At 34.7% G+C, this 19,520-nt stretch overlaps 1 protein-coding gene across 2 annotated transcripts in view; it reads left to right on the plus strand.

The window, feature by feature from the left end:
* The first annotated feature begins 2,042 nt into the window (after nt 1–2,042).
* The window catches only part of LOC107758749 (MOB kinase activator 2-like), a 49,345-nt gene continuing 31,867 nt past the window's right edge, over nt 2,043–19,520 (plus strand). The window contains exon 1 of one of the 2 annotated variants that reach the window (XM_016576560.1): nt 2,043–2,474. In XM_016576560.1, coding sequence (XP_016432046.1) covers nt 2,458–2,474 — 17 coding nt within the window. In that variant the 5' untranslated portion in view covers nt 2,043–2,457. Of the gene's footprint in view, nt 2,475–17,022; nt 17,237–19,520 lie in introns of those variants that run through there. The other variant, XM_016576559.1, reaches the window with a different exon arrangement.

Genomic DNA, 19,520 nt, shown 5'->3' on the forward strand with positions numbered 1-19,520 from the left:
AGTTCGTTTGCCTTGGGAAAGCTAGCGTGTCTCTGACATAGTGATAACACTCGTTGCCTTCTCTAGTGCAGCTCAACCAGATCTTGTCCCATTCGTCGATATTTGTGATATCACAAATCCTGGAAAATATGCGTTGTAGTCCAAACGAGTTGTTCGTTGTAGTTTTTGAAAAGTGATTTCTGTTAAATAAAATATCTCCTTTTGAATTGAACTTTGAGCTTTGTAACTTTGCAGATCTTTTTTATGCTCAAACAGCAACATTACAGACTAACTAAAGTTGAAAAAGTGAAAAAGCATAATAGGACCCCTTTAATTTAGGCAAAACTTGCAGCCCTGTTACCCATTCTGGCATTGGTTTGTAATGTAATTTTTAATTAAAATGTATTTAGTTTGCTTCGTATTTGATGTTTCTTGCTAGAAAACCACAAAATCACCCAAACCAGACTTGTATGAAATATGTTCCAAATGTTGGTCACAGGGTTGTTAAGTAATATAAACCCCAAAGAAATAAATAACAAAGCTCATATATATAAATTTTGTTTGACCTAATGCAGCAGATGATTTTCTAGAGGTTAGACACCACCTTTCACAGAACAGTTATTTAAAAATATATATTTTTTAAATGTGCCATGCAAGCTGTGTACTTACTTACATCACACTTTTCACCAGTTTTCTGAAAAGCCTTGATATGGTGCTGCCATCTGTTGGTGGTTGGTGACCTTGTTGTTCCTGGTTTATGTCATCAAGGAGGCCAAACTGCAGTCAAGTATTATTCAGAACACCTCTTTCTCCTTCCACATACATCAGGTCTGCTCTCCTGTGATTTCAATGATGCCAATGAAAGGAGACACCATGTATAATTGCCCAGTGTGCACACAGGTAGGATATGAGTCCTCAGGCGCCGAGCACATCGCTCAGGGGAAGACAGGAGACGGCGTGTCTGGAATCAGAGAGTTGTGTATTGATTTGTACAGTTTTTGCACAAGGTGAATTTCTAAAGGGAATCAACCTTGTGTGCTTTCATGTAAGACCTGGTCATAACCTTAAAGGGATAGTTCACCCAAAAATGAAAATGTGATGTTTATCTGCTTACCCCCAGGGCATCCAAGATGTGGGTGACTTTGTTTCTTCAGTAGAACACAAACAAAGATTTTTAACACAAACCGTTGCAGTCTGTCAGTCTTATAATGGAAGTGAATGGGAATCACGGCTTTGAGAGTCAAAAAAACATACACAAACAAAACCAAATTAAACCCTGCGGCTCGTGACGATACACTGATGTGTAAAGACACGAAACGATCGGTCTGTGCAAGAAACTGAACAGTATTTATATTGTTTTTTACCTCTGATGCACTGCAATGTCTGAACTGTCCTGTGCGCGTATAACTAATATATATATATATAGCAAAATTATATAGCACTTCAGGCGGGGTTAGAATATGGTATTAAAGTGTGAAAACCTGCCGTAGAGTTGCCATATAATTACATTTACAGCGCCATCTTTTGGTAGGATGAGAGGTTGTTCTTTATTCCTTGACATGACGACAATTTTGATAGTGAAGTTCAAAATAAAATATATGTATGAAATCAATGATAAGTAAAGAAACATAAAAAATAGTTACAGAATATGTATCATTTAGCCTAAATATTACGTGAACGGACTTGAATAGCAAGAATGAATTCTGAAACTTATGCTAGAAATAATAATAATAAATAATAATAAAATCAAGACGAACGGTTAAAGAGTGCAAGAAAAACACTTTATTATTATTTAATAATAATAATAATAATAATAATAATAATAAATTGGCTAACTTAAATTAAACTGCATTAAACTACATTAAAAAATAAATTAAAATAAAAAGGAATAGGAATAAATATTTATTAAATGTGGATGTGTCTCTTGCAGGATATTTGTGTTTATTTCTGACTGCAGCTGAGGTGAACAATGACAGGCACGGAAGCGACGGTCGCTGGGGAATCAGTGGTTGTGTCTCAAAGCCTAGTACGCTGCCTAACTTGACAGTTTAAAAAAAAATAATTTTTGGGTTCATTCCGTTCTTCAGTGCTGATAGTCGTCTCGCTGGGCTTTGAAACACAGTCCGTGTTTACTTCCGGATTCCTGAAATCAAGCAGCAGCGGGACTGTCCTGAAGCATTAGACACTGAGTGTACTTCATGCCTGCCTTACAGACATCAAGACACGAGCACCGGAGCACCGGCATCCCACAACACGAGCAGCACAGTTCTGACAACTGAACCCCACCAGCGGCAGCCCTCATAGCAGCAGTTCAAACCGAGGCTCTTTAGAAATCAGTCAAAGTCAATGAGGAGCAGCTCCGTGTCCAAAACTGTTTTAGGCTCCACTCCAGAAAGACCAAATCCAGCCCTGGATATCATTTTAAACAGCCGGTGAAAGTCAAAGCAGAGCTGGCGTGGTGGATCAGCTGCTAGCAGCATGGACTGGTTGATGGGGTGAGTTCAATTATGATTTTGGCCACTTATGAATTATCACGGTCACTCTTAAAAATAAAGGTTCTTTATTGGCATCAATGGTTCTATGAAGAACCTTGAACATCCATGGAACCTTTCAAATGCAGAAAAGGTTCTTTAGTTTTGTAAAATGTTCTTCAAAATGGTTCTTTTAGGAACTGTTCACTGAAAGGTTCTTTTGGGAACCAAATATGGTTCTATGGCATCACTGCAAAAACACCCTTTTGGAACCTTTATTTTTAAGAGTGTGTGAGAGTTCACATTTTTACGTTTTATGCCACATTTAAGAAATTTAAGTTGTTTTTCTTAAAAGTGAACGAGCTTTGAAATATAGTAGAATCAGCTCACTGACTGTATTGAACTGTATTGGAAGTGGCTCAGTCATTCTGTAGCATTTAATACAAGATATTGTCTGACATTGTCTATAACTTTAAACAGAACATGGCACCTTGTTCTACTCGTGTGGTTTCCTTCATGACATCCTGCCACATGAGAAGCTCCACCCTGACCTGTCGGCTTATTTTAGGTCAAGAATTGATCAGAAGACTTAAATATTTGTCACCGATATATTACAGAATGATCCATTAAGACATTTACTTTTTGATGTCTAGTTAGTTTTTAAGATTTTCTCAGGTATTGACGAATGGTTGGATGGATATCTATCAGGAGGTTAGTTTTACATTAACTTGACTGCATGAGATCTACTTTTTTCCCCGTGTAAACTTCACTTTGAGTTACATCTTACCTTAAAGTTTGAGTGTATGAAATGCTTGGAAGGGTAGTAAAAAAAATAAATGCATCATGTGGTTTCAAAACTGTATTTCATTTTTTTGTGGAACACAGAAGAAAGTATTTTGAAAAATGTCTTTTTGGCCTTACAATGAAAGTCAGTGGGGTCCAAAACAACACTGGACCCCATTGACTTTCATTGTATGGACAAAAACAAGAAATATCTTCAAAATATATTTTTAGAAGAAATTCGTACAGGTCAATGATGACAGGATTTTCATTTTTGGGTGAACTATCCCTTTAAATGTGCTGGAATTAATGTTATGTAATGTTTTACATATATAAATGTCTTAAGTGTCTTAAAAATGTCTTAAGTGTCAATTTTTCAAAATTGAGATGTATACATCATATGAAAGCTGAATGAATAAGCTTTCCATTGATGTATGGTTTGTTAGGATATGACAATATTTGGCCGAGATCCAACCATTTGAATATCTGGAATCTGAGGGTTGACCCATACAATGTATTTTTGGCTATTGCTACAAATATACCCCAGCGACTTAAGACTGGTTTTGTGCTCCAGGGTCACATATAAAGACATAAATAGTACTTTTGACTAGGGCTGCACAATTAATTAATTGAATTTCTAATCGCAATTACGATTATGGATGCCACAATTGCGTAATCGTTCAAAGCGGCAATTAATCGTTCAAAGTCCACTTATGTTATTCTGTGTGCTTAAGATGCGTTTTTTTCTTTCTACATGTTATCTTAAGGGTTTTTCCCATTATTTTAGAGTGTTTTCAGCTTGTTTATTTTCATATAAAAATATGGTATGAACATCATTCAATGTAAATTGTGATAATCGCAATTAATAATCGCAATTACAATTCCAAGGGAATAATCGACAATTGTGATTTTTGTCATAATCGTGCAGCCCTAATTTTGACAAATATGTTTAAAGGGATATTATCTCACATGAAATGAAGACTCGATTCATATTGGTGATTAATTACAAGCTGTTTTATTCTGCAAAAGTTGGATCCCCTTCATAGTGGCAACCATATTGATATCACTTCTGTTTTGGTTAATATTGCGATTTAAAATGTCACTTGTTTGTATCTGGCTTTAATTCACTGAGTAATTATACAGCTGACGTTGCACGTGCAAAGCAACGAGCAAGCTTCCATGAGCAGGTTGATGCTAGGTTACTGGTCTCATAACAGGACAATTATTTGTAGATAGATATATTTGTATTTAATTCTTTATTTTTTCTGCAGAATTGACTGATGAATGTTGTCCAGAGGTTTCTGTGTGATGTATATGAACATAATTAATTAATAATCAAATTATAATTTTTTTTTTTTTACCATGGAAAAAGCTGCTTTTATTGAAACGTATTTCTGCAATGGAATAAAAGACTTTAAAAGGTAATTGTGACTTTATCTTGCAATTCTGAAAAAAAAAAAAGTCCTGTTGCGAGTCAATAACTCGATATAAACAATCCTTGGCAAAAAAAAAACGCAAAAAAAAAACCACGCTTGTCTTCTTAGAACTTTGGGTTTATATCTCGCAATTCTGAATTTATAGCATGCATTTCTGAATTTACATCTCACAATTGCAAGTAAAAAGAATAGTCAGAGATAAACTGAAAAACAAAACAAGCTTGTCTTCTTAGAACTTTGAGATAACATCTCACGATTCAATTTTGACTTTTTTTTTTTTTTAGCAATTTTAAGTTTATATCTTGCAATTCTTAATTTATATTGCAAAATTCTGAGTTTATATCTCACAATTGCACGGAAAAAAGTCAGGATTGTCAGAGATAAACTCAAAATTGTTAGATAAAAAGATGCAATTACTGTTTTTATTTATTTATTTATTTTTATTCCATGGCGGAAATAAGATTTTAGTATAGTATACTTTTAGTATGTGATTAATTTTATATCAGTATTTAAATTTTTGGAAAAATCACCAGTAAATACTGTACATACTAGACAAAATTCATACTGAACTTCATAAGGGCTCTGTTATGATTTGTTGTCTTCTAAGCAAAGTCAATGACTTAGAGCTTTGTGAACTCCCATCTGCACTCCCATTGGTTGTCGCTGCATTATGTCACTGCTCATTTGCTTAAAGTCGAACTATCTGTTGCTCATGTTGGATCAAATCAGGAAATCTCATTGCAAATTAATGATTTGCGGTCACTTCAAAGAGATGTCACCCATCAGTGCCTTCAGGGTGTTGACTAGCTGTTGCCATGCAGACTTTTCTGACTGACTGTGCAGATTCCCATATGCAAAAGTAAAAGCTGTAATTTACATATATGACTAAGCACATGCAATATCAAACATGCAGCAGAATGTAATTTTAAGAGCATCTCTCTGCTGTCAGTGAGAGGTCACATGTGGCTTCAGTCTTATAGACAAGGTCAGGAGTTGTCAGGCATTCCTATGGGTTTATGCCATCATGCAGCTGGTTTAACAGGTCAAAAGACAGTGACCATACATTCGCATTCCTATCTCATTACATAAGCATCCTCTGTTGAACTGCTGCTGCTGTTTTTGTCTGTTCTAACCACATAAAGCATAATGCTGGCCGTTGCAGGCTGGTAGGCCAAATCCTTTCCTGTTTTGATGTCTTGTATAGGTGGCATTTTGGCTTCTGCCCTGTGATTCACCCAGCATTCTGGCAGAAAAACGGGTTGAACTGTGTTTATTCAAACTTGCAAGAAAATGTATCATGAAAGACAACATGAAAGTCATTGAATAGAATATTATGCAAGAAATAATTCAGGTCAGGACTCATTTTTACTTGATTTTCACAACCCAATCTCATGTGAAAATTTAACTATTTTACAAAGTGGCAATTGTAAAAATCACTTTGTATGTATAAGAAATCGACATTTCGTAAAATATGTTTTTGAAATTAGCTTTTTTTTTTTTTATAGTGTGGAGAATTTAAATTTTTATTATTTTACACTTCAATCATGACAACACTCTGAACATTTTAGCATGGTGATGGATATGACAATGTTAATGTATTTGGTCTTGGCGGAACAGATCTGCTACGCTGCTGCTGAATTGCTGCTGCTGTTGGTTATTGCTGTAGTTGTAGATTATTGCTGCTGCTGCAAGCAAGTACAGAAACTTGCTACTGCCAATGCATATGGCGATACGGTGCCGTGAGTATTTAAGACATACTGCTGCTGCACAAATAGCATATAAAATAACCCCGTAGCAGATCTATACAGGTGGAGCTGGGGAAGGTGGAGGGTTTCAGAGAACACTGAAAGCGTGCTGCAGGAATCTCAAGTGAATGCAAGGCAGTAAGCTGATTGGCTGCATATGCAGCATGAACCAATCAGCTTGTGCCAAGTCGTTTAACTCTCTGAATATCATCAGTTACGTTAACACCCCATCAGAATGCGCCATCTAGAGTTTCATGACTGAACTATATATATTTATCGGGATCTGTCAATATACATCAGTCGATATTGGATATTTAATGCTCATTTGCCTTTTACACTTACAGCATAATTTACGTTTGCCATCATCTGACACTTTTTTAAAAGTTATTCTTTAAAAACACTAATAGCACTGTTAAATGTAATCTTTAGATAATCACAAAATATCAATTTTTCATACTGTGCAGTATAATGTTTTGAAAATTCATATGAATAATTCAAAAACAACCGATTTTTAATTGATTTATTTAATTTATAAAAATAGTACAGAATAGTACAGAATTGGCCATTTATCTGCTATCATCCATAACATGTCAATAATTATCATAGTATCATTTATCGGCAATAAAATGTCAATAATTATCATCTTATCATTTATCGCAATAACTTGTCAATAATTATCATCTTATCATTTATCGCAATAACTTGTCAATAATTATCAGCTTATAAGTTATTGGCAATACCATGTCAGTAATTATCATCTTATCATTTGTCAGCAATAACGTCAGTAATTATCAGCTTATCGGCAATAACATCAATAATTATCATCTTATCATTTATCGGCAATAACATGTTAGTAAATATGATCTTATCAGTTATCAGCAATAACGTCAGTAATTATCAGTTTATCGGCAATAACATCAATAATTATCATCTTATCATTTATCAAAAATAACATGTTAGTAAATATGATCTCATCAGTTGTCAGCAATAACGTCAGTAATTATCAGCTTATCGGCAATAGCATCAATAATTATCATCTTATCATTTATCAAAAATAACATGTTAGTAAATATGATCTCATCAGTTGTCAGCAATAACGTCAGTAATTATCAGCTTATCGGCAATAGCATCAATAATTATCATCTTATCATTTATCAAAAATAACATGTTAGTAAATATGATCTCATCAGTTGTCAGCAATAACGTCAGTAATTATCAGCTTATCGGCAATAGCATCAATAATTATCATCTTATCATTTATCAAAAATAACATGTTAGTAAATATGATCTCATCAGTTGTCAGCAATAACGTCAGTAATTATCAGCTTATCGGCAATAGCATCAATAATTATCATCTTATCATTTATCAAAAATAACATGTTAGTAAATATGATCTCATCAGTTGTCAGCAATAACGTCAGTAATTATCAGCTTATCGGCAATAGCATCAATAATTATCATCTTATCATTTATCAAAAATAACATGTTAGTAAATATGATCTCATCAGTTGTCAGCAATAACGTCAGTAATTATCAGCTTATCGGCAATAGCATCAATAATTATCATCTTATCATTTATCAAAAATAACATGTTAGTAAATATGATCTCATCAGTTGTCAGCAATAACGTCAGTAATTATCAGCTTATCGGCAATAGCATCAATAATTATCATCTTATCATTTATCAAAAATAACATGTTAGTAAATATGATCTCATCAGTTGTCAGCAATAACGTCAGTAATTATCAGCTTATCGGCAATAGCATCAATAATTATCATCTTATCATTTATCAAAAATAACATGTTAGTAAATATGATCTCATCAGTTGTCAGCAATAACGTCAGTAATTATCAGCTTATCGGCAATAGCATCAATAATTATCATCTTATCATTTATCGGCAGTAACATGTTAGTAAATATGATCTTATCAGTTATCAGCAATAATGTCAGAAATTATCAGCTTATCGGTTATTGGCAATAGCTTGCCAGTAATTATCAGCTTATTAATATCAGCTTAATCTGCCAGCATTTTAATATCAGTGTATTATTCTCTGTCTGGTTTGATTTCATGTTGTCTTTAATCTGCTTAGACAAAAGGTCTGTAAAGAAACAATCAGGTTCTGTCAGGGGACAGGTTAGCATCCTCATTTGAATGAATGCTAGCAATAGTTTTATAGACTCCAAGCTATTGGTGTCAAGGAGGGCACTTGACACACAGAGGATGGAGTACAGAACTTTTATTGGAGTGGAGATTTCCACTATGTAGAAAGAAAAAGCGATTACAGAAAGGCCGGAGGGAAGGAAGTGCTGTCCGCTGGGTGGAGGGAGCCATTGTTTTCAGAGCAGTGCGTTATGGGAACTGTGTCAGGTTTTACAATAGCCATGACGTTTATTATTCCAGGTCAAGATTTTAGGACTGGTCAACTTCAGTTATTAGTTATGTAGTTTGCTATTATCTTAAGTGAACTGCTAACAATTAGCTCATAAAGTTCACATAGTCATTAGCACTGTAAAGCAAACACCACCACACAAAATGTCAATAAACTAGCTTTCTTTAAGGGTCTTGAGGTAGCTTGTGTAATGTTGGCTCAAACAGATTCTTCAGAGCCTCCATCAGTCTATTAAAACCAAAAACAAACCCTTATACCCTGACCTTTAGTCCGAGTCTTTGTGTCTTTGTTATTGGCTGTCGAGGAGGAATGTCTGCTGTCAGCCAATGAGCTCTGATTAAACAGAAGGTCATGTGATCCTGCCTTTCTTTAATTTGATTTGGTCTGTCTTTTTTGACTTCAATTTAATTTGAATAATTGATTTTTTTTGCTTCTAGTCTCTCAATTAACATGAGATTCTAAAATGCTTTTTTCGATTAGTTGTAAGACGCAACAACTTCCTAAAAGTACTTGTCAACTTCAGGTAAATAATAAAGTTATATGTGTGTGCAATATATTTTTACATTCACGTTAACTAAATTTGATGGTAATACTTAATTCTGTTTTCTAAAGACTGATCAGAAATTATGAGGTTAATTGTAATTTTTTTTATTGTATTGTCAGTTACACAAATGTTAAAACAAAACTGCATGTATTTTTGTCCACTTAATGAAAAGATAAAAAATGTTATGTTTTAATTTTTATATTTATATAGTAATATTAATAAATAACATCAAATATTATTATTAAATAATTAATCAAATTGTTATATAGGCTAGTAATCTTTAATATATAGTAACATTTACATTTTTAAAACATTTGTACAATGATGTAAAATGTTAAAGGTAAAATTGTTTTATTTAATTTTGTTATCTTTATAACAAAACACATTATTCTTCATTCTATGTGAATGAATGAATTCCTTTTTGGACACTGTATTTATTCACTAATTAGTATCAGAATAAATGATTTAAAAAGAAAATTATAATATAAACTGTCATATCAGTTATTGACCATAACGTGATTTCGTAATCTGTATTGGCTTGAATTTCTATATTTGGTGTATTCCCTAGTAACGTTCATTCATAATGGAACAAAAACAGTTTGTTTATTGCACAATATCACCTTTAACTTCTTTGACTTGTGTGCCGAGTAATTATTAAAAGGAGGACTGCAATGCATCCAGCCACTGGACAGCAATGTCAAGTTCAGATCAGTTTACATTCCTGAGTCAAACCCAGAGCTCATTCACACAGCTGCAGTCAGGAGCAGAAGATCCCAGAGGTGCTGATATTACTGATCCATCAAACTCATGCCATTCAGCACAAATAAAAGATTTCAATCATAGTCTCAACAAAAATGGGTCTACACAGCTCTATGTATATTCAGGCATCTGGACTTGGATTATCATAGTCTAAAGAGTTATATATGGATGGATGGCCAAGCAATCAGTCAATCATTAATTAATTAATTTCAATTAATCAATATGTATTTATTTATTTATTTTTATTAATTTAAAATTATATACACACACACACACACACACTCACACATGTCTGGTCAGCTATCCTTGGGGGGACTCTCCATAGGCGTAATGGTTGGTTTAGATACTAAGCAATTAAATGAAATGCACTCAGTTTGAATGAGAATTTGAGTGAGTTTTCTTGATTTTCCTCTCATATCCGTTCCCACTCATTCTAAAAGCGAAAGTATTCATTGCTAAACGTCTGAAAGGAACTAACAGATTCAAAAGAGCGATAGGAAACGCTGAAGAGGCACGTAACGTTTTTCGCGTCTCACTGTGGATGCGGCGGCCTCTGAGCTGTCACTATTGAGAACAGATCTTGTTCTTTGCAGACAGGAAATAATCCACATAATAAGGCACAGTGAGCGATTCACAATATGGATCCTGAATGACTGAATAACATGCTGACGTGAAATGTGGCCATGAGACAGAACAGACATCCATGTATTGCATAGATCTACGTCAATGTATTTCTTACTTGATATCTCTGTATAAAAAGCACATTTACTAATGCGCAAAATGTGCAGTGTTTGTGGCTTTCACTGCAGCACAGAACAGTTGTCTTATTGGGCAGTAAAAGCTTGACAGCTGCAGCACCCCCCAAAACGACCTCAGACAGACAGTAACAACAACTTTGCTTGTCTTGTTTTTGAACCTTGAGGTTTCTCATCTCTATTAAATCAACATGGTTGTTTATGGACATTTATAATGTTAAGAAAAAATCTATTTCAAAGAAATGCTGTTCTTTTAAATATAAATTTATTAAATGAGAAAACGGTTATCTTAAATTGTAATAATATTTCACAATATTACTGTTTTTACTGTATTTTTGATCAAATAAATTGATATTGCAGACTTAAGCAAGCAAGCAAGTTTATTTATACTGCACATTTCATACACAAGGGTAAAATGGTAAATAAAATTTAAAAATCATAAAAATAATTACAACAGATGCATACAAAATCTAAATAACAATAAAAGCAAATAATAAAAATGATTACAATTTTATTCAAAATGTGTTAAAAACAGTTAAGAATAAAAAGAAAATAATATAAATAAGATAAAGTACAATCACAACATAAAATAAAATCTTACCAAACTCAAACTTTTGAATGTAATTTTAATTGTGATGGACATAACACTGGTGGAAATGTTCATGACTTTCAGAAAAGAAAAAAAAAAAAGACAAAAATGAACCCAAATAGTCTGTTTACAGACATTTCGTAATTTTTTCCCCAGAACATTTTCAGACATCCTGTCAGAATCTCACCCATCTTTCTCATGTCTGACATGTGTTTGCAGAACCATGTGAAACTCCTTGTGTCAGATGTTCTTCAGCTTATGAAGCAGAAATGAAACCATACGCAGTATAATGACTTCAAGTGTGATGCTCTAGATTACAGGATACTGCAACAAGACAAAACGGTTACACTGAATCTACCCACAAAAACCCATAGTTCAGTCTCGAGTCAGAAACATGAAGAAAACCACCTGATATGAAGTTTCATAATCATTCATGCGGGTGGTGGGAGGGGTATTAAAGTGATTGTTCACCCAAAAATAAATATGCTGTCATCATTTACTCATCCTCATGTCAGTTCACCCATACGACTTGCTTTCTTGCATAAAGCACAAAAATAATCGTTTAGCAGAATGTTCAGGCTGCACTTTTCCATACAATCAAGTGGGAAATGGATCATAAAAGTACATAGTTTCCAATATGTTTGTTCCCTGCCCAAAAAGTGCTATGTACTCTTTTATACACAAGATGGCAGCACTTCATCACCTCCAATCATAACTGCATTCTCACTCCATTATATCTTTATACTGCTACTGTAAAATAAGTTTTATGCACCTCGTGCATATTTTCGGCATATTTATACATGTTTATGCCACCTATTTCTCTTGTTTGATGGTTCATCTTCACAGTTTACCAGACTGTTTTGAAACAAAGCAAAATGTAACAAGTAACGGCTCCTTTCTGTGTGTTTAAAGCGTTGTTGAAGCATGATGGGAAGTCACGAGTGGAATGTTCTAGAGGAGTGAGATGAACACAGCGGCTGTTATAGACTCAGCCTCCCACTGATGTTATCATATTCAACTTGTGTGAAAACTAATAGCGCATTCTTCAGCTATTTATCCAAACATAAATTGAGTTACATACGTTCGTAAACGTTCTCCTGGCGCCTAATAGGTCACGGCGTCTGAGGTTTCATTGCCTCTGCCACCAAAATCTTGTTATGTTAATTAGGTTAGTGAGGCAACAAATAGAAATGGTATTCGATGTATTATTCTCGATCTTTCCTGCTGTAATTAAGCCTGTTAAGAGTCTCAGGTTCATCCGGGGCCGGTGCTGATTGATTTGATTGTGTATGATGAACGTCCAGCGGGAGCTCTGACGCGTTCAGCAAACCCTGACGTCTGAGCAATGACACTTGAAACTATTTCAAACAGCAGATTGTAAGATGCCACAAAAGCCTCTTGCATGATTAGTTCTAAGTAACCTTAAAGGGAGAGTTCATCCAAAAATGAAAATTCTGTCATTAATTACTCACCCTCATGTCGTTCCAAACCTGTAAGACCTTCGTTCATCTTCAAAACACGAATTAAGATATTTTTGATGAATTCCGAGAGCTCTCTGACCCTCCCATAGACAACACGATCAAGGCACAGAAAGGTAGTAAAGACATTGTTGAAATAGTGTGTGTGACATCAGTGGTTCAACCGTAATTTTTCGAAGCTACGAGAATACTTTTAGTGCACAAAGAAAACAAAAATAACGACTTTATTCAACAATTCAAACTATCCCTTTAAGACTTAGGTTACTTTTGTTAGATAATAAACAGTACTTTTATACATTATACTAATTTTGAAGTTAACAATATTGATAAAAACACACACACAAATTATGTTTTGAATAGATAAATAAATAAAACTGTAAACTGTAGGCTATATTAAAATAATATAGACTATACACATATAATCTATAATTATACAATTATATGTAGACATTTATTTATATATATATATATATCACTGAATATAGATCTTTACGTATTCTGCCTTAATGATCAATTATACATAAATAATTAAATAAATAAATAAAATATAAAAATGTAAATAAATGTATTTATCGCATCCAAAATAAGTTTTTGTTTACATAATATGTGTGTGTACTGTGTATATTTATTATGTATATATAAATACACACACATACAATGTATATATTTGAAAATATTTACATATATTTATATTCATATAATTTATATTATACATAAATATATTTAATATATAAATTTAAAATTTTTCGTAAATATATACATGCATGTGTGTGTGTTTATATATACATAATAAATTTACACAGTACACACACACATATATTATGTAAACAAAAACTTTTATTTTGGATGCGATTAATCGTTTGACAGCACTAAAATAAATTAAAGTAAAAAAAAAAAAAAATTGCATGAATCGCATCTTCAAAAGTTTATTTGTCATATTTATACATAAACAACTATAATAAATAAAGAATTATTTCAGATGTGTTGAAAGAACTAGTCTTGCTCATTAAGCCCTTCGCAGTGTTGCCAAGTTCGCAATTGTCCCACAAAATTGTAATAATTTTACACTTTTGCCATGGGTTGTTTTTTAGTCCGCGGGTTACAGTGATCTCCCTGGAATGTATTTTCGATCATTCATTCATTCATCTCCCGACGGAGAGGAAAACCAAGGAGAAAAAAAATACACACATTTTGGCTAGTTTGGATTTGCAATTGGGCTAATTTTGTTTCACAGACCTGGCAACCCTGGCCCTCAGTAAGATTTCTTTTTTTGTGTTTGCGAACAAACATACTTTTGAGTGCTGTTGGATATGTTATGGAATATTTGACTTTATTCTCCCCTGAGCATTTTTCTTCTCGAACATGACATTTACCTCATACCCTAGTGATGGATGGTGCATGTGGGAGACTTGCACTTGAGTTTTGTAAGAGTTTGGCAGACAAAATTTCCCAAATCTGTCTCTGAAATGATGCTGAGCATTAGTTCTGCCAAAAACAGTGGGCTCTTGCCCTGTTACCCAGATACAGAGTAAACAGCCTTGTATTTCATATAGTAATTTGAAATGTGTTAAGAATAACCAGCTTTAAAACTCATCATATTGCCATTAAAGCACAAGAAAAAGGCTTCCAAAGGTTTAGCTATAACCAGATGTCTTGCATTTATGAAACCGGTAAGTGTGTGTGTGTCCGTGTTGCACAGTAAATAGCAGTCTGTCCCAGGATTGCACGGCTGGTTTGTCCTGGTGCACTGATGGTTCTCGCTGAGGATTGCATAACTCATTGCAGACTGCAGCCGCAGGGATCGATCACTCAGGACACTGCCAGCTAGCTGTAATTATAATGATGGTCCTGCCAGCCGGCCAAGCTCTCCGCAAGAGACTCACCTACAGAGAGAGAAACGCATTCATCATATTCTGTGTGATCGCCGCAAGACACACACTGCAGGGTCGGTGAGATTACAAATGTATGATCTGGCTCCCTTTCAATTCATGAGTGTGCATTTGAATAGAGTTTCACCACCCTACAGGATACTGAATAGGAATTTGAACTGGAAGAGCAGGAAGAGGATTTCATTAAATGGCATTTCATTGAAATTAAACACAGCAACACATGCAAGAAAACATAATTGTTTTATTTAAGGTAATAAATAAATTGATGTATTTAAGCACTTTTGTGTGTATGTATGTAATGCAAATCTGTATCAAATTTCTGTATGCATGATCAAATAAATGTATGTGGCTAATTAACACTGAAAGATGAACTGTATTATTTCTTAGAAATTCATGTTTATTGTTGAAACCAGAAATGAAAAAGTAATAAAAAACACTTACAAAAAAAATTAAAATTTGCTGAAACTTTACTCACCCCTGATGAATTCAAGATGTGGATGATACATAATGAAATGTAGCATTACATCACTTGCCCACCAGTGGATCCGCTGCAGTGAATGGGTGCCGTCAGAATGAGAGTCCAAACAGCTGATAAAAAAGACACATCTTTTGAAACAAAAAGCTGCTTGTTTGTAAGAAACAAATCCATTGTTTACAAGCAAAATATGAATCCTCTATTCTTAATTTAGCTGTTTTGAGTGAAAAAGTCATCTCATCTGACTCAGGAGAGAAATATGCACAGATCAAGCACTTTTTACAAGCAAAAACAGTCCAAAACATATAGGTGGGTGGATTTTGATGTGAGAGGACAACAGGGTATAAATGTTTTTCACTAATGGCTGTGCAATTAATCGCATGCGATTGTCAAGCGCATCTCGCCAGTAAAGCCGGTTCCGTGATTGGTAGTAAATCGCCATCACCTGCTTTCAGATGGAGGGAACTGACAAGCCAGGCAATATCGCATTCATAATTGGAGATGAATCGCATTCGAATGCGATATTGCCTGGCTTGTCAGTGAACTACGGCTCTGTGTATTAAAGGCACCTTATGTAAAAAAAAATATTAAAATATCCAAAAACCACTAGAACAGTGTTATATATTTTGCTGACTTGTGTACTTACATTATCCCAAAAGTTTCGAAGAATGTTTAAATCCAAAGAAATAAGCTATTTTAACTAGCGACACGGACCGTGTCCATAGTGTCATTGTGTCGCCTGTGACAATCGCATGTGATTAATTGCACAGCCCTAAATGAAAGCTTAATTATGGATTATGGACTCATATTTTGACCAGAAGTGATGGTTTAAAGTTAAAATGCCATAACAATGGATTTGTTTCTTACAAACACACAGCTTTTCGGTTCACAATACATTAACTGATGGATTGGAGTGGTGCGTGTTACTTGTGGATTATTGCGATGTTTTTATCAGCTGTTTGGACTCTCATTCTGACGGCACCCATTCACTGCAGAGGATCCATTGGTGAACAAGTGACGTAATTCTACATTTCTCCAAATCTGTTCCTATGAAGAAACGAACTCATCTACATTTTTGGCTGAACTGTTCCTTTGAATTTGCACAAAATGCTGCATTAATAGTAATTTTATTTTAATATCATATATATTTTTTAATCTTTAGATTTTTCCGAATGCACAAAAATGTACAATTCTTTTGGTTGCTTTCAGAGCTGTACTGCTCTCACTTTTGGTCTGGTTCTATTTTTAGTCTGGCACTTTATGTTAAGTGGAACCAGTCAGTGCTGCTGTATTGGGTGGGGTCTCGTGGTTGAGACCAACCTAAAGTATATCATTATGGCTATTTTTAGCTCTTCCCGATATGTATCTTGGGTAACAGCTAAAACTTATTTTATAGGAGGATCCTTATTTGAGCTTTCACTGTTCGGAGGAAGATAAATGATTGGAAGTTGGTGGTATGACTATGACCCCAACATTTTTCTTTCTCTCACACATTACACACACAAATACGTGAACGCACACGCATTTGGCAGTATGTTTAAACGCGGCTTATTTTTTCTTTAAAAACTCGTCTGTCTGGCAAAACGTTTGCTCGTTGTTTGCCAGTTTCCTCACGCAGTCAAACATCCTCTATGCCGCGGTTTCGCCGAAAGCAACGTATCTGAGACTAAACATATTGTTTTGTGCCATAAATAACTTAACAGGCACACAATGAAGTGTTGTTAATCTCCTTCTCATCCCCCTGTCTGATTTTAAGCCAGTCCTACAGAGACAAACGGACATTAGAGGCGGTCTCGTACTCAGGACTCCCCTCTCTTTGTGTTTCAGCAGCTTACTGTAACATACACCGTTAGCAGCCTGATATTTTTACAGTTCTGGATTTACTCGACAAACTTTTATCATCCAAAATGAGGTTCAAACGGAACGGTTCGTACACCTTAAATAGGTAAGCACTTAAATGCCGAGCTGGCATAATCATGCGTTCACTGAGTCGAATGACTTGTATGCAGGTTTTTCTCGCCAAATGTTGAGTTTGATTCTTTTGTTGGTTTTTAAACGCATGACAACCGTTCGCGTTCGAATTTCATTATTAACGTTCCATTCCGCTAGAACCACATGTGTTACATTACGCGCTTCCATAAGGTCACGCAGGGCGTTTGAATAGTCCGCGTTCCCACTGCAGGACACTCTTTTAAAAGCGTTTAAATTGACTATGACCCAACAAACACTAGTGATTTAGTCAGGCTCAATGTGTAACGCTCGCTAGCAGCCACATGTGGATTGATTTTGCAGCGTTTATTTAGTTTACGAACTTATTCCGTGGTTTAAAACGTCCACGTTTTCTCTTAACGAACCATGAAACTCCGGCAGCGTTGGATTTGATTTCGTGGAATAAACCAGTAAACCTGTAAATCTTGCTTTTAGGAGGGAGGGGTGTTATTTTTCTTCCATTTCCATTGAGGGAACCGAAACGAACGCATAGCATCATCTGTTCCTACTGCCTCCCCGCAACTGTTATTCATTGGATTCAATGAGTCCAGCATTTAGGCTTTGAGTGACCAGTCCATTCATAGTCAGATCATTAGGACACAAGACACATGCACTTTCTCAGCCCTTTGTTATTTACCATGCTTTCCTGCTCTGTTTAAGAAGAAAACACACTAGTTGTTTACTCGTGCAGCCTTATTCTGGCTTTAAATTGATTGCTTTATTCAGAAATGCTCAGCACTTTCAGATCATGCAGAATTATTTCTTGCCCTTTGAACATTTTCCTTTGAATTTTCCCCTGGTGTTCCCACAAAATGTTACTTTTTCCTGAAAAAGGTCTTGAAGAAAGCAGTTGTCCTCTCTGCTGCTTTCTCGTCACAAAGGGAAGGTTCTTATCACACGGGCGCTGTAGTCCCCAGAGCTTCTGCTCCGTAATCAGTCTGTGCTGCTAGGGATAACGTCATCGAGTCTGGGAGAAGATCACTGTGGTTGCTGCTTTGTTAATGCAGAGAGGGCTAAGATTTAAAACTGATGCTTGTAGTCTAGCTCCTCTCAGTGGTTTTCGATTGACACAATGGGTGACGTAATCTATTTCTGTGGTTAGGTAATTGATCATCTTTGCGCATATTTACATGTATACAAAAACAAAGGAGACGCAGCCTTTTACTGAGGGGTGTTTTTTGTCTATAAATAAATAAACACACACACAAATATATATTAGGGGTGCTCCGATCAGAATTTTTGAGACCGATCGCCGATCACAGAAAGCAGTATCTGCCGATACCGACGGAATGTCACAGAATTTGTCAAATTTTGAATGAATTAAACAAAAGTAGGCCATTACACTTAAATCAAATTGCGATATGGTCTAGTATCTGTAAATATTAAGCCGCAAAAGTCAATTTAAATATGAATCCTAAATGTTCTGCGTGTCTCTGTTAATGAATGGTGCAGACGCGCGGTTTCATTTACTACACACACACTGAAGCGTGTCGCTCGCAGTGATTTCAGCATCTGCTGTGCCGTCTCACTAAATGAGGACGTAACGTAAACACATGAACAACATCTCCAGAACTGCTCTGAGAGTCACTTTATGAGCAATTGACCATTTGATTTGAGTATAACTAGCGTCATATCACATACACAGAACTGTAAAGGTATTCACGGCAACCCGTCAAAATAAAAGTCCGGTTTGATTTGAAGACATTGTGCCTATTACTATTTTTCAGTAGAATGTACATAGCCTACTACTACTACTACTAAAATGAAACAAACATTATTTTTTAAGGAATAATCACACAACATTTCTTCCATGTTTTAATTTTAATAGTAATTCCCATTTGTTTGCCAAAACATAAAGTTTGCTTAATTTTCAATAATTAAAAGATAAATGAAATTAATGTTTTATGCCTTCATTTGATAACCAGACAAATTTAAATAAAACAATTTCTGAGGAAAAAAAAAAAAAAAAGGCTACTTTAAGAAAAAAATGAATAAATTAATTTGTTTTATGCATTCAAATAATTAGACACGCTAAAACATAGAAATCGGTAACAATAAAAATATATGGTGAGAAAAAATAAAACATTTCATAGGGCTCTAAACATGTAATTTAAAAAAAAACTTTTAATAAATTGATGTGAAAATGTATAAGTTTCATTATTTTAATTAATTAGACATGCTTTTTGATTAATAAAATTTAATTTAACTATTAAAAATGAGTCGATCAAAATTAAAATGGT

This window comes from Sinocyclocheilus rhinocerous, unplaced genomic scaffold (assembly GCF_001515625.1).
Source record: "Sinocyclocheilus rhinocerous isolate Xijiao unplaced genomic scaffold, SAMN03320098_v1.1 scaffold954, whole genome shotgun sequence".
Lineage (NCBI taxonomy): Eukaryota > Metazoa > Chordata > Actinopteri > Cypriniformes > Cyprinidae > Sinocyclocheilus > Sinocyclocheilus rhinocerous.